The sequence below is a fragment of the Zerene cesonia genome, chromosome 20, assembly GCF_012273895.1.
Source record: "Zerene cesonia ecotype Mississippi chromosome 20, Zerene_cesonia_1.1, whole genome shotgun sequence".
In the NCBI taxonomy this organism is placed as follows: domain Eukaryota; kingdom Metazoa; phylum Arthropoda; class Insecta; order Lepidoptera; family Pieridae; genus Zerene; species Zerene cesonia.
Window position 1 is genome coordinate 4,031,677 of NC_052121.1, and position 16,089 is coordinate 4,047,765.

Here is a 16,089-nt window from a genome sequence, read left to right on the forward strand (position 1 = left end):
CAGATTCGAAATTCAAATGTAATATTTTTTTATAATTAAGTGTAACAGTATTTATGGCCAGACTAAGTATAAGTATAAAACAAAATACGTTTCATTCATGCGTAGATTTTTGTTGAGTGCAATCGTACGTGATCTCTTCTATGAAATGAAGTAAATTTTTAAATCGGTCAAATAGTTTCTTAGATAAGCGTTTGTGTAGTGATCAGATCAGATAGTGTGGGAGTCGAGCACGTTTCGGCACGGATTGGGCCAGCTCGCACCGGGGATGTACCACACCCCTACAGAAAATCGCCGTGAAATAGTGGCATGACACTGTGTTTCGTACGGTGAGTGGGGGAGTTTCCTTTTCCTTACCCGTCCCCAGTCCATTACTTCTTTCCAGTCGTCAATCCTCTCCTTTTCCCTTAGCCCTTAAAAAGTTCTATGCTAATAGTATAGAATTGATCGTAAAACATCAAGGTTGAATGTACAATACAGATTGATCAGATAATAAAAGTTTAATTTGTATTTTTTATCGATTGTCATTAATAACAATAATTTTATTTTGAATGTACTCTAAGCATCAAATGCATTTTTAGTTTTGTTTTCCTCTCCATACGAAAAGTCAACGTTTCCGAATGCACTAAAAGACCATGTTATGCCTGTATTACCTATTTAACATTTCAAAACATATTTGCTACTTGCATTATATTATTGAAATTATTAATGATCTATCGGGATTTTTAAGACATTAAAATATGTATAATTTTTAATCTTCCGTAGGCAATTTGATAGAAAAGAAGTTTTTAATAAGGTAAAAATTAGCCCATGTCTCTCCAGCTTCCTGACTATCTTTATACACAAAAACATCACCATAAACCCACTCCGTGGCGACGTAGCATAGAGACAAACATTTTTTTTTTTCATTGAATATATTGTGAGTAAGATTATGACAAACAATTTTGGAACGACAAATGTTCAACGACCTTCACAAAAAAATAAATATAAGGCTTTAGTTTCAGGAATAAAAAGGCTTTGTTACGAGCTGTAATCGTATTTTACACCATGAAGTCTGGGCGTAGACTAATTTATTTACTGTCGTCATACGTACTCGATAGATTATAGCTCGATACAAATTCTATAACCGTTATTACTGTAGATAGTAGATCTTTAGATTAAATTCGAATGATCTACATTAAAACAGAGGTTTATTAAAATAATTATACTTGCTTCAAGCTACATTTATATGTGTTTTTATTCAATTCAGCAATGGCAAGAGTAATTAAGCATCTGTTCTGTATAATTGAGAAAGTAAACTATGCTATATGCTTTCAGGCAAAATGCCAGAAATTGAAACGTTGTTGTTACTCATTACCATAAATTGCGTAGAATTGAATAATATATTTAGTTACGGAAACAGAATTTGCGTTGTAAAATACTTACGTACCGTAGTTGCCCCTTTACCGTCAATCATGATTATGAAGATGAATAATTACCTACAAGCAACATTGACTTTTCAATGTCGTGATTATATCAAATAGCGACGGCTTTTGCATTGTCTGTTTTGGATAATAAATATCGCGTACCTTCACTTGGCATGCCATGCTATTAGTCAACATATTTTATGTAATGTATAGATTAATCCGATATCATATTTGATATGTGAATATTGATCATTAATGAGATGTATAAAAGTTATCATTCATATCAAACGAACGTCATTTGAATCAATGTTGAACAAAGACAATGTCAGTTTAGGACTTAATTCTATTTCAATATTCTTAGGAACGCCTAGTTCAAATATCTCGATTAATATTTTTTCATTTTGAATCTTATTTTCTTTGGAAAACTTCCCGTTTTCCTGGTATATTGCTACGTTATACAAAATTTGTTTTTGATAAACTATGAGTTTTCCCTTTATTCTTTATTACGTTTGTTTTTTAGTTATATAGTATACATTCATTAGTTATTTATAAAAACTGGTTTTCACATTTCACAATAGCAAATAACATGACCAAAAAAATGTTTAATTAAAAATTGACTGGGTATTTTCACATATATTTAAAATATGAAAGTGTGATAATAATCCTGGGTAATTAATAATGGGTGCTACAATTTCTCTTCTAATATTTATACAGTGAATAAAATAATTAGTAGACGAAGCGATTAGTTGGCAATTAGTCGTTTTATTTTCATAATAAAGCAGTACCAGCGGTGATATGCCTCGGAAGCGACCTCAGTTGCCTACACGCATGCAACATTGTTTTCAATCTTTCATAAATACCATAGTTAAACTTTGTATAGCCTATTAGACGATAAAGTTTACATTTCGTGCGCATTTTGCGATTTAATTTATATTCAGAAGCGTGTTTTCCCTAATTAGTTTTCACGGCGATATTTTAATTTTTAATGAACTTTTTCTATCGCATACCATGAGTACAATTCTTGCGAAACCAGAAATTTTTAGGTTTATTCGAGTTCTTTTATGGCATTTTAAGATTTTTTTTTCTAATTATGGTATTTTTGAAGCGACTGTTATTACTGAAGCCTATAACATATTTTTTTATAACATAGTTTTTATCTATTGGTAAATAAACAGTATCCTGTGTCCACCATGCTAGGCAGAAAATATATTAAAGACGTAATTGCAATTTATCATAGCCTATAAATCTGATCTGGCAATAAGTAGGGATGATGAAATAAAAAAAAAAAAACAGAAAAACCAATACATTGACAATCATTTAAAATCATTAAATGTAATTGAGTTATTTCATAAACTCTACAAGTATCATATATATTTTTAAACGTGGTTAATTAAAAATAACTTCACATTCAACTTATCCAAGTAAAAGAATATTTACTTAGGTACTTTACAATAAACTAGACGATTCAAAGAGAATGTTTTACATACATCGTCCCACGCAAAGTCAGTAAAATTTTGTTCTTATATAAGATTTCAAGTTTACAGCTGCTCTGACTTTTTGAAGCGCAAGGAAAACTAAAACTCGGCCAAGTAAGATTTATTCATTTTTAAATGTAGACCGTAAAAATAGAATTGAAATGTTCACTGCGGGATATTTCTTTTAAATTTAAACAGCTGAGAGATATTCCAAATGTTGAGTAAAATCGTTTTTCAGAAACGCTGTAAGTCATTGTGAAATTGTTGAGATTCCCTTTTGATTTGTCAAAGAAATGTAAATTCTTTCTCTATATATTTGTATTAAATAGCTAGGTTATTAATATGCACGTAAAACAGAAACCTATGTGTGAGTACTGACAAATAATTATTTTTACAGTTGAACGAACGAAAACGAAGAACGTTGCTAAGCTGAGATTGTAATAAAATGTACATAATTTAGAGAGATCCGGGTTTTACAAAATTGTAAAATTCATGAATATGCTAAGGGCATATAGATTATGATGTATGTATGTCACATAAATATTCATTAACGCGACGTGTAACACTGACTGTTAGAATTCTCTTTTAAAATTCAGGTGTACCTATTCCGTACATAAAATACCGTGTTGTAGCACTTGCAGTAAATGTGACCTGAAAGTCCTTGCTTGATCTTAGATAAATGTGCATTTGTGCACATTGTTAAGTCTTCAGCTATACTCATCAAATTTAATCACAATATGCATAAATTTACATTCCAATGACTAATGATAATAAATTTCCAAAAGTCTTTCCAAATACAGCATGCAATTTTACATCCTACATGTACACTAACAATTACATAAACAGACAAATATCGCGATTGTACGTAGCGCTATATTTGCAAAATGTTGTTGAACATTCACAACTGTTTACAGTTTCATGATACTAGGAAATTTCATTATTTACATGTTAATTTCGTAAGTAGAAGAAGTTTAGCGTGTCGGTAATTGTATAAAATTTGTGGCTGATAACAATTATTTACATGTGAACGGTAATCGCCACGTTTTAAGCATAACATGGTAGAAGATCACATGGTAAATTTTTATTTGCTTTCGCATGATGACGTGCTTATATTATGAAACAAAACGCTGCTGTAGAACGCTTTCCATTTTCACAATTTGGCCGTGTATCGATGTAAGGGCGTGAGCTGAATTTTCCTACAGGCTTTGTTTTATAGCTTCCGTACTTTATGATAATAGGAATAAACCCGTCACGGACGGAGTGGTGCTATTACGCTACCGTCTTATGTATCTTGTAACGATCTATCTAATCGTGGTGTTGCATTACGTTACATCATTTTGCTTTTGAATATTTTATCATCGCGGCCTGTTCGCAGGTGTGATCAATTTCGCATTATATTAAATGTTAAAGTCTCGGAAAAGGGATATGGAGGTTTCAGTGTGAACTGAATTGTGACAAAATGATGACTGTCTGTATAAATACATAGTTACGAAATAAGCCATTTACCATCAAATTTTTTCTTCTCTTAATTAGGTAAAAACGAAATAAATTGTAGCGTATATTATGCAACAAATATAATAATTTCATACGAATTCCGCAAAATCATAACTAAGCTTCCTCTTTCCAATATCTTCATGATTTAAGAGCGGCCCAATAACAATTTTCCGCGCCATCATTTAATGTCCATTTATTTAGTAGCCGGTACATTAAACTCCGGAGGGCATTATTCAAATAAAACATGTGATCCCCGCGGGGTGTGGTAAAGAATATTTACATTTTAAAACTACTCTACAAACGTTGGTCGGTAAATAAAAACGACAACAACCGCTATTTTATGGCACAAAGGATTGAGGCATTCAATGGAGACACAACAGAAAGCGACCTTTCGGGGCCTTTATGTGCTCAATGTCTTGGCCTTTTCTTTACAATACAACAGTATCTTGTCCACTGGGCTGAGTCGTGTTACAAGTTATTCCTATACACAAACTGTCGAAGAAATAAATATTTAAAAATGATGTACTTTATCATTTTATAATATTTATTTCTATAGACCTCGAAAGAATTTACTTTTTTAATAGTAATAATACACACTGTTACATTTTATTTTTTATTGTTATTGTTTTTTTGTTAATTACATTGTTTTTTACGTGTAGAATATAGATACACATTGAGATGTGACGATAAAAAAATTGCTTCAAAAAAATACTAACTCAATTATCAAAATATGCTATCATAAATGCCTGTTTTCATAACTCCATATTGTGCAGAAGGTCGTTTTATGATCGGTCGTAAAAAGAACCTCCACGGTCCTATTTAATTCTTTAATTACATTACAATCTTGTTCTGAAAAGCCGTATAAAAGGAATGTGAATTATAAATTAAACAACTGTAGGCAGCGATTCAAGGAGAAAATAAGTTTACAGCTTTATTTTTGTTAAAGAACTTGTACAATAACAGTTAAATTATTAAAAGTTTCATTAACTTCTAATTAGAACCCAAGCCTAGATGTCTGAAATTAGATAAAATAAACGCTCTCGAGTTATAAACGTTTAGGTAATAGAAATCAATGTTGAATCAATGGTTGGGTAAGCATTTATCTCGAACCTATTCGTAATCTATTTGTTAAATTTACGATCGCTTTCAGTTTTTACCGTCAAGGCTAGACCGCGCTAGACTACCCCAAAGCGGCATTTGTGAAAATAGCGTTCCCGTAAGTAGTAAGCGTGACATACTAGTAAACTAGGGAGGTATTAATAGTTGGTGCATAGTTGCCTTGACCTGCCCTTCACCGGTGACCATCGGACGCAGCGACATTAAAAACTCCAACATATTAGTTATACAACGTGTTACGAGGAACGCATTTACATTCGATTTGCGGTGTATCGAAATGGAATTACAGTACGTATTATAAAGTGCTGTTTCTAGCTTTGGAATGTGTTATTGTGTGAAACATTCATACTTAAAAATATATTATATTACCTTGGCTATGTATTGTTTAGTTATGTATGTATGTACGATTGTTCGACCATCGTTATGCACACTTTAAGTAAAAGAAAAGGCACTATGATTAAATAAACACCGATAATAAAGGCGCTTTTCATTGCCAACATTTTTAGCTTCTTCACGAAGTTTGAGTTGCTTCCTTTTCTATCAACAAAGCTAATTTCCAATTCCATGTTTCTTCATCTTTTTCGTCCTGTTTTCTTTGATAGGAGTATCATTAAGGGTTGTTTACGCTTGTTTAGATTATAAATACAATTCACAGGTAGCGAATTAACGTAACCTTTTGTTAGATCTGATCTTTTGTTATCTGCCACAATGCGTATTCATAGATGATTAATAATACTTAGTGATTTAATGTACCGATACATTGTCTCTTATGATTCAGCCGTATGTTACAAATGCAATTAATATTAACCACTGTAGAGGTTATATACATGTTGTGTAACGGACCTGCCTGATTTGATGCAACAGATTGGTTCGTTAATGCGTTTAATATATTAAATTCCTTTCATTAAATATTTAGAGCAATTTTGTAGACAATGATTACAAACATTATGTTGGTTTACTTATTATACTATTAATTTAGTTTAGATATGCGTACAATTTCGCAAATCAGTTAGACTGAAAGTAATAGTACATCTTTATATTTAGCCTTTTTTTCGAACCGGAGATTGTAATAAAGTTTTGTATTTGTCTTACGTTTATCTTAGAGTATGCTATCGTGTCGTTTATCTTGTTCATTCTCTTCATCTTGTGTTTGCATAATTTAATTTAGTATAACCTAGTTTTCTGGAGAGAAATATGAAATACCTATTATACTTTTGACATGGAATCATACAAAGGTATTATATTATATTAAAGCGTATAAAAGCAAAATACGTATAGATATTTCTGCATTACACAGATTTCTCTAACAAAAGCTTTCAGGTGAATAAAAATTAAAAAAGAAGAAAGCTTTGAGAAGAGATGTTCGTGTACTCGTAAATGATAATAATAAATTGGAGGAATTCGGTACAAACGTAGTTTGAAACCGAGCAAGGACATGGGACAGTCTTTTATACCGGTATTCCCACCAAAACGGGTACTATGCCGGTAAATGTCGCGACTGTCTTTTCATATACGCGAGCGAAACCGCGGGAGTTAAGCTAGTTTACTATATTTTTAGAATATATCAATTATAGCGCTTCTTGACTTTACCTATAGTCTATACTACCTACAACCTTTGTGAAAATGTCGTTATCGTTAATAAACTACAAAGTTCCAAGAAATGAAATAACCTCGTTTACATTCATCCTGTTGCTTTATTGATTCTTGCAATGTATTTATAGAACGAGATGGTTATATGTATTTTCTGTTAATGCAGGTACCGGTGAAAAGCGACAACGTATAATATGGTATGTAGCAAATATACCACAGAGTTCCATTATAGAAGTTATTGCGCACTCTTGTACAGTAAAGCAAGTTATGTTCTGGTAAATTGTTTCCAAATAACATGTTGCATTTAATTTGACATATATAATATTTGAAAAGTAACGTTTTCGTATTTGGTTATTTGTTTATACTGGGACCAAAGTTATAATTCTAGCAATTGTAAGAGCTTTTCAGATCAACACGAAGATTTCATACTTTAAAAAGTAATTCTTTTCTCCATAAATGTAATTTACAGATAAAGTCTCCGGTAGTATATTAGCAAGGAATTGCCGGAACGCATAGCATGAGTATTTCTGGACGGTAGCCAACTCACAGGCCTTAGCCTGTATTATTCATAATAAAGTGGGAAGTACCAGCCAGCATAGATGCTCATTATAAGAATATAAATGCGTTGTACATTTTCCCCATTTGTTGCTCCAGTTCGAAGTACAAAACTATTTTGCGCTCATTTGTGTGTCAGTGAAATTTATGTTATGAGACTTAAAAGGCTTTAATTTTTTAGTTGAGGATTATAAAACGCATATAAAAAGAAAATGCTTTTCTTTCTCTTGCAATCATCATGTAAACTTTAAAATAATTTATAGTCATTGTAAAATAAATTCTAATCATTATGAGATAGCGTGTAAAACGCTCGAGTCTATTCTAAACACTTTCTATGCTTCTATCGCAAAATAATTCTGTGTGAAAAATTTAATTAATAAATACAAAGCAACATAGGACATACTTGAGTGTAAAATAGATTGAAAAGAAACACATTCATAAATTAACGAAGAATAATTTTTCAGACATAATTTCAAGAATAAAGTAATATGAAATGTAGATTACTTCTGAAGCGTTAAAAGCAATAAGAGTGAGGATGTAGGGGGAACGTGTTACGAAAAGCATGTTAGATGGGATCCCCATGGAGTCTCGTGGGCACCTAAGTCAGGGTCTGCCCTCCAAATATCGACCCGAGGCAACGTACAGAAGCTGCTCTCAATCGTTGCCACTGGATATTCTGTGAGTATCCTATCCATCATCTGTTTAAATTAAAATCCAAATTTTAAGAAAGGTCTGGTCAAAAAACTTTCTAAAAGTATAAACATAACATTTTATATGCAATTACATATCTGAACATTTTATTTATGAACAGAAATAATTAACTAAACTTGTTACGAATTTGCTGTAATCTAAATTTACTTTAATTCTCAATGTAGGCTGTTTCAATTGCTAACAAGTTTGTAGTACTCTACAAACTAATATTTCTGAAATCTTTCTTAAGATTCAGTCAATTGTATTATCTATATTCCTATTTCAATTTAAATATTGCTTAATAATTAATAAGCAATTTAACAATGTAAACTGCAATACGTTATGATCAATTCTCAACTATCTGGCAAGAAATATTTCAAGTTTTGTTTCTTTGTTATTTTCCCAGAAAAATATTTTTTATATTGAGTACTGAAGATGATTTTGTAATTCTTTCTTATTATTCTGTAGATGGTTACCTCGTTCAGCGTTCCGACCAGCAGACGGCGAGCTGGCGGACTGCGTGTTGGTGGTCGGAGTGTCGCGGCCGAAGCTCGCCGCGGCCCTCCTCTCCGTCACCTTGCTGTCACTCTTTCTCACGTTCCATGTTCTCTATGACAGCGCGCTTTACAGCATACAGGTTAGTTTTTATTGGATATATATTATTGTAAGTAATAATATAGTAATCAACAGTTATTTTATTGCTGTATAGTTTAATATTTATTTAATCAAGGCAAAGGTGTTCGTGCACTAAAATTATATAAAGACTTCCTAATAAATAAAGTTATAGCGATATTAATACAGGATATTAATGTATATTAAATTTTATTTATTTTATATAGATAACAATTATGTTGATAGTAGATAAAAAATTGGATTAATTGGATCAATATTCAATAACGAAATCGGCTTTGTGAATTAATATTTGAACCGTAAATTGATGATTGCATCCAATAATTATTAAGGTCAGCACCTAATTTTAATTATTCCTTTAAGGCGCTTATATATGTTTTGTCAAAGACAATTGCCATTATGTATAATACAAGACATGTAACATACATTGTGCTTAAAGCAGCCGTATGATAATGATTTGCCTAGAGATTGCACTAAATAGGTAAAAGGACCCTCAGGGATGAGCATGCGGATCATATTAACACCCTCCTTGTTTGAGAGAGGGTCCTCTTGTTATATGAAGCCATGTCATATAAATAAACGTAGAACCTTTATCTCTGTTATTCAGAAAAAAACAAGAAATAAGCATAAACCGTTCTTCGCATTAAGAAATCCAATACTTTTATAATAGCTCACTATTTTGTGTTTTATAAACTTGATATTGAAATTACTTAATACATTATTAAATTCCTATTTTTAGTTTAATGTGGAATTATTGTATCTAATATTTGTTTAGCTTTGTTTTATCAATTTAAAAAAAAAGAGTCAAATAATACTTAATGTCAAGAATACTATAAAAAATGAAGCAATAAGAGTAATTATGCCATAAATTTATGATAAGCCGTAAACCGTAATCTGAGTAGGTAAGTACACGAAACAATTTAATAGACCCATTAACTTTTTCATAATGCAGCCCGCCATTCTAAAGTAATTTAAAAATTAAATTTATAGGCATGGAGCGCGTAGGTATTATTATTACTATACAATATCTATATAATAATTTGAACTTTACACTAAAACCTAGTATTATGTTGTCTGTGCTAAAACTAATTATTTTGCTCGAATGGCCCAACGAGTACTTATTAACAGTTGTCATACATGTCATATTTTTTAGATTAGCGCCATCTATCGGAATTTTCAAATTTTGGAGTGATCAAATGGGCATCATAATGGTATCAAAGCTGTAAAAGTAGCTTAAATCAATTTCTAGCCTCCTAGCTTTCTCCAGATACAAAAATAATGTCATAGAATCTTAGATGGGAGGTGAAGAAAGAGAGGCAAACAAACTTTCATATTAAATATTATAAAGTAAGGCTAAGAATTTTCAAGATTTTCTTTTTATAAATTGTTATTTGCGTACTTTTTTGTCATTTAATTATAACTATTTATTAATATAATAATGTGTTTTGTCCAGTGAGTGGGAGTTGGCCTAATTTAAACAAATTAAAGATGATATAGTTTTTTGCTAAAACAGTTATTTCTCACTTTAACGTAGATATTAGAAGCGTTTATAAATTATATGAAGTTTTATAACTATTTCTTTATTCTCTTTTAATTACGTGATAATTAACATGATTTAATTCGCTACTACAGCCAGTACGATGAGGACAGGCATTTTAATATAGACTTCACGTATGTCGTCTGCCAAGCCCAAAACCACCACAATGACGTTAGAGAATAATTAAATTCTTGCTATTCAGATAGCATCAGCTCTGACTCACGATATAAAATGAGCTATTCTAATTCGTAATAAAATCCTTTACGGTTTATTTTTGCTTGAAGTCAAAATCAGTGTATGGCAGCCGTATCAGTTTATAGCCTCTTCGTTCAGGATTCAAGTTAGAGTTGTTTTACGATATGTTCGGTAGTTATATAGCGATACAAGAAGTTAGGTAATAAATCTTTGGCTATGCGTACAATCTGATGGAAAGTTTTTATATGGTAATCGTATTTTGCGCAATGATAGATATTGCCAATTGTCCGCCCTGTCGTCATTTTTGCAATAGTTAATAAGTCAAAGCCAAGTTTTTTATTTCTTTACCTGTTAAATTAGTCGTAAGTAAAATTTTAAATAATTATGGATGGATAACTTTAATTTACTCATATTAATAGATCAATGAAAATTACTAACATTAAAATTAACATCAAAAAACTTAATAAAAGCTTGACGAAAGTTACTCAAGCACTTATGTATAGTAAAAAACAATACTCATGCATGTTTTGCGACGAAATATTGTTCTGTATGACATTCAAATTATTTATCCTCCGAGAAACTATGAAAAAAGTGTCCTCTTTTCAGAGTACACACGTACAATCACCCTTTCAATTATGCCGGTTAAGTTTTACAAGGACTCTCAAGTCTCGACACATTTGTGGAGTGCTGAAATAAGTGGTGCAGAAATGTTGCTAGCACGAAGCGGGCTCAATCGGAAGAATAATAGAGCTGACCCAGAACCGCAAGGATTTTTATCTCGACACCCTGTCTATTCAACGCTTTGATATTCGGAGAACATATTTCACACGGAATGGATTGTTTATTTGATTCTACAATTGATTCACAATTGTCGTTTTTACTATTTCGTGTCCAAAGGATAAAAGACTCTATTGCTAAGACTTTCGACTTTCGTCTGTCTGTCTGTCCAACCGTCTTTTGCCAGACTTTTTAGACTGTTGAAATTATCAGATGGCATGTATTTCTGTTGCTGCTATAAGAGCAAATAATAAAAAATCGTGATTAAGCAAAATTGGATTGGTGACCATTTTCATGCAATGGCTCTTTATTACAGCAATTCAATTAAGTTACATTAATAACAATTAAGTGCTATATAATTCTTCAAAAGTTTTAACTTATTATTATAATATGATTACTTCCGGATTTGCCAAATTTAGAGAATTAAAACAATTGCAGTTACTATTTGAACAAACATTATGAAGTTTAATCATTAATTTTTTTACCGGTTATGAGGATCGAAATCTCAACCATGAGCACTATTAACTATCAGTATATATACCTAAAAATATATACATATGTCATATCACTAAAATGCTATTAGAAATTTGTTTATTTGCCATTCATCATTTATAACACATACATAACACACGTTCAATCGTATGTTCTGAAGACTTATTAGTAAATATCGGCCAATAAGAATAATATTAGTTCCCTGCATTCACAACTACGTCTAAGATTCTTAGAAGGAAAACTTTCACACAGTTATTAACTGGAAGCTTTTATCCTCGCACGAGTTACAAATAACTTGTTTCCTCTTGGTTAAACTTCCTCAACTTTTGCCGGCAGTAACGCTGAAAAATTAATTTTTAATGCAAAAATTTTACGAACGGTTGTATGTAATGAGCGAGAAAAATTCTCATTCAAATAGGTTTGCGCAGACGAGTTTTTAGTTTACATTCTTTAAATTATAATACGAATATGTATCATACAGGTACTTTTTGTATTCTTCTGTTAATTTTAGTAAGAACTTACAAAATATTATAGTGAACAACAAGCTGCATGCCGTGGCTCCGCCTGGGGAATTTACCGTTATTGAAATTAAAAAAAACTGTACTTTCTTTTAATTTGGACAAAGTGTACATAGTGTGCAGACTTGATTTAAGTCGATTGAGTTGTCCATCGTGTCCATCGTGGACAAACAACGTGACACGTAATTTATATATATTAAGACTATAATGCAAGTATTTAGAAAATATTTATGAAACTAAATGTTTTTAACTGGGGCACTGAGAATCTCTAGCTGTGTATTTCTACAGGCGGCGAGTATAGCGTCAGCTGCTAGCGAGGGTCGTAAGATATTACAAAATCAAGAGGGCAGCCGAACGATAAGCCACCCTATGGCCTTAAGAAAACGGATCAAAACTCCTCGGACTCCTCGACCTGCCCGAAGACTACCCCAGGTATCAACTTCTTGACACATATATTTCTAAACTCATGTCTGGGAATAGCTACTGATATCTATAAGAGAGTACCTGACTTTCTCCCTAATTACATTGCAGGTTTCGTAAAATATTTCTGAATAAGACTGGCATTATTTTTAAACATTCGTTTTAAAATTTAAAATGATTAGATCTAAAATGTCTATTTTTTGCTTTGAGGAGTAAATATAAACCGAATGAAATAACAACTGCAACTCTTATCGACACCCACTCATTGCGGTTGTCTCCACTTGAGCTAATTACGAAATGTATTTAACTGTATTTTAAAAATATTTTACTCGTGCAGGCACTTATCATCGGTGTGCGCAAATGTGGAACCCGTGCTTTGCTCGAGATGTTGTATCTCCACCCAATGGTTCAGAAGGCTTCAGGGGAAGTGCATTTCTTTGATCGCGATGAAAACTACGCTCTTGGTCTCGAGTGGTACAGAAGCAAAATGCCACTTTCATTCAAAGGGCAGATTACAATCGAGAAAAGTCCAAGTTACTTTGTAACACCAGAGGTGCGTATTTGTCAATGTTGTCATTTTATATTACCAAAGCAGAAAAAGCGTATAAGGCCTAAATATTGCTAAACATTACATTATGCTAACCATAGGTAATAATCATATAAAGCACCGTAAACCCGTTTTAAATATTAGTATTGGTACAAATATTGAACGTGTCATCTGTAAAAACAGAGTTTTCCGATCGGAAAGCTCTGTCTAACCGCTAAAGGTTTTTCCAACTTGACTCCTATATCCAGTATATAAGTGTATAATCTATGCCTATATCAATGGAAAAGGTTTCTTTATCGTTTAAAACGTATCTAGGTACCGGAACGTGTACGAGCTATGAACTCCTCCGTACGGTTGTTGCTGATAGTGCGTGAGCCAGTGACCCGCGCGATATCTGACTACACACAGCTGCGCAGCCGCGCCACCCCGTCTGCGCCTGCGCTCTCCTCTCCCGGCCATCCATTGTCAGACGCTACAAAACCTTTCGAACATCTAGCTATATCACCGGACGGTTCCATAAATGTTGCTTATAGGTGTGTATCTTTTAGTGTTTTGAACGAATTTTTATTTTTTTAAGTTTTTATTTTGTGACCGTGTTTATAATAATTTTAAAAACTTTTGTGCTGGAAATCGTTCAGGTTTAATTAAATCAAGGAAAATCAATAATACAGCTATATTTCTGTTTTTTGTTCGTTTGTAATATTTATTCATTTATTTAATTTTTCATAGGCCAATCGCAATATCTCTCTATCACGCATATTTGCATCGATGGCTGGAAGTTTTCCCAAGGGAGCAAATCTTGGTGGTTAATGGCGATCAGTTGATTGAAGATCCTGTCCCGCAACTTCGTCGCATCGAGAAGTTTCTTGGTCTCGAACATAAAATCGGTAATTTATATTCATACATCTAATCAATACAGTTTAATTTAGAAGAATATGCACTCAAATACCTAATTAATATGTTACAATGTACAACAGGCAGGAAGAACTTCTACTTCAACGAAACAAAGGGGTTTTATTGCTTACGCAACGATACGTCGGATAAGTGCCTGCGGGAAACTAAAGGTCGGAAGCACCCCAGAGTGGACCCTGCAGTTGTTACAAAGCTGCGAAAATTTTTCGTGCAACACAACCAAAGGTTTTATGATCTCGTGGGCGAAGATCTCGGCTGGCCAGAAGATTAAGCCGACCCGCCGAATTGTTATGAGAAAGTCAGAAAGTCGTTGTGATGATACATATCAATGTAACTCTTACATATCACTAGTCGATAAGGATTTTTAAAAAATGTTTATGTATACATTATAGAATATTGTAGTATAAGCAATTTTAAATATTGTAATATTTTATTTATACACAAAATTAAAATATCAATTATTTTATTTACAAAACCGTTACTATTGTTGGCTATTTATAGTATCCTAATTTTGTTGATTTCATAAGTACATAATATTTTATAATAATTGTTCTGGATTAGTAGTTTCGGTGTGGGAACAAAAATTTAAGGATCAAGTAAAAGATGACCTTTTTCGAATGCTTAAGTTCTTTTAGTGTTTTATACCGACTTATTAATAGGATTAAAATACAGGCAATTTATAGTGTACTGATTTGATAAACCGTACCCATTGAAACCCTGAGCAATATATTTTTATATATAATTAAGTATTGTGTGCGATCCTTATACAACGTTTATTAGATTTACAGATATGAATTTACATGTTTGTGATGATTTTCTTTTAGAATTGATTAATTTAATAGAACTTAAATAAGTATAGCTTAGATCAACCTAATGATGATAATTCGTCAAAGTGTGTGTACATTTCGCTTTCTCTTATAGATGTTGTAATTTCTGGTCGTGCGATGTGTCTTAATGTGATTTATTTATTAGTGTATGTGGTTTCCTACAGTCTTAAAAGTTTGTCCAAATTCTATCAGGTCATAGGAGTTTTTACGGTAGCTATTTATAATGTTGTTGAGATCTTTAATTACGAGAATCTAGGGTTATTTCCAAAATATCTATGTGTCTGTATACTGTTTTTTCGATACTAACATACTTCATAGGATTTATTGACGTGTGAATGTAAAATGAATCACGCTATAGCATACAAAACAGTACACGCTGATTTTATTAAATATATTTTTAAAAATAAAATGGATAATTCGACGCGGGTTTTAGAGTATTTCTATTTAAGTGTAACGTCCAAGACTGAAGAGTTAGTTAAGTCTAAGTAATGCCTATTTAGCATAAAATGTCCATAGGTAATTTGCGAGAAGCACGGAAGGAGGCATATCAGAGGGCATCTCGACACCGGACTCTAGACACGTAAGACCAAAAAGCACTCGAATTTCGAAAGCAGATATTTTTCATTTTAGAAAATACGCTTGCAATCCAAACTTCACGATCAACGAATATTTGTATAATTTTAATCCTATAGAACAAAACATAATGTAAGCACGCACGAAAGATACGATACATTGTGATTAAAATGTTTTTGATAGTTATAGATAGTGAATAATCAAAAATGACGACAGTCTATCGTGGGTAGGTATATTTTGCTGAAACTCTGCTTATTAAATATAAGAATATCTGTATATATAATTATATACAGAAGACCGCAAATGAACACAACTGTTTCCTTATAAACTGTTTTATG

General features: G+C 32.2%; 1 protein-coding gene across 1 annotated transcript in view; it reads left to right on the top strand.

Annotated features, from left to right (window-relative positions):
- Positions 1-15,887, top strand: part of LOC119835333 (heparan sulfate glucosamine 3-O-sulfotransferase 5) — an 18,547-nt gene extending 2,660 nt beyond the window's left edge. Inside the window, exons 2-9 of the mRNA XM_038360091.1 lie at positions 7,245-7,275; positions 8,098-8,311; positions 8,792-8,960; positions 12,761-12,904; positions 13,230-13,445; positions 13,755-13,972; positions 14,169-14,326; positions 14,417-15,887. Coding sequence (XP_038216019.1) covers positions 8,196-8,311; positions 8,792-8,960; positions 12,761-12,904; positions 13,230-13,445; positions 13,755-13,972; positions 14,169-14,326; positions 14,417-14,622 — 1,227 coding nt within the window. The 5' untranslated portion in view covers positions 7,245-7,275; positions 8,098-8,195 and the 3' untranslated portion in view covers positions 14,623-15,887. The remainder of the gene's footprint in view (positions 1-7,244; positions 7,276-8,097; positions 8,312-8,791; positions 8,961-12,760; positions 12,905-13,229; positions 13,446-13,754; positions 13,973-14,168; positions 14,327-14,416) is intronic.
- Positions 15,888-16,089: the final 202 nt, after the last annotated feature.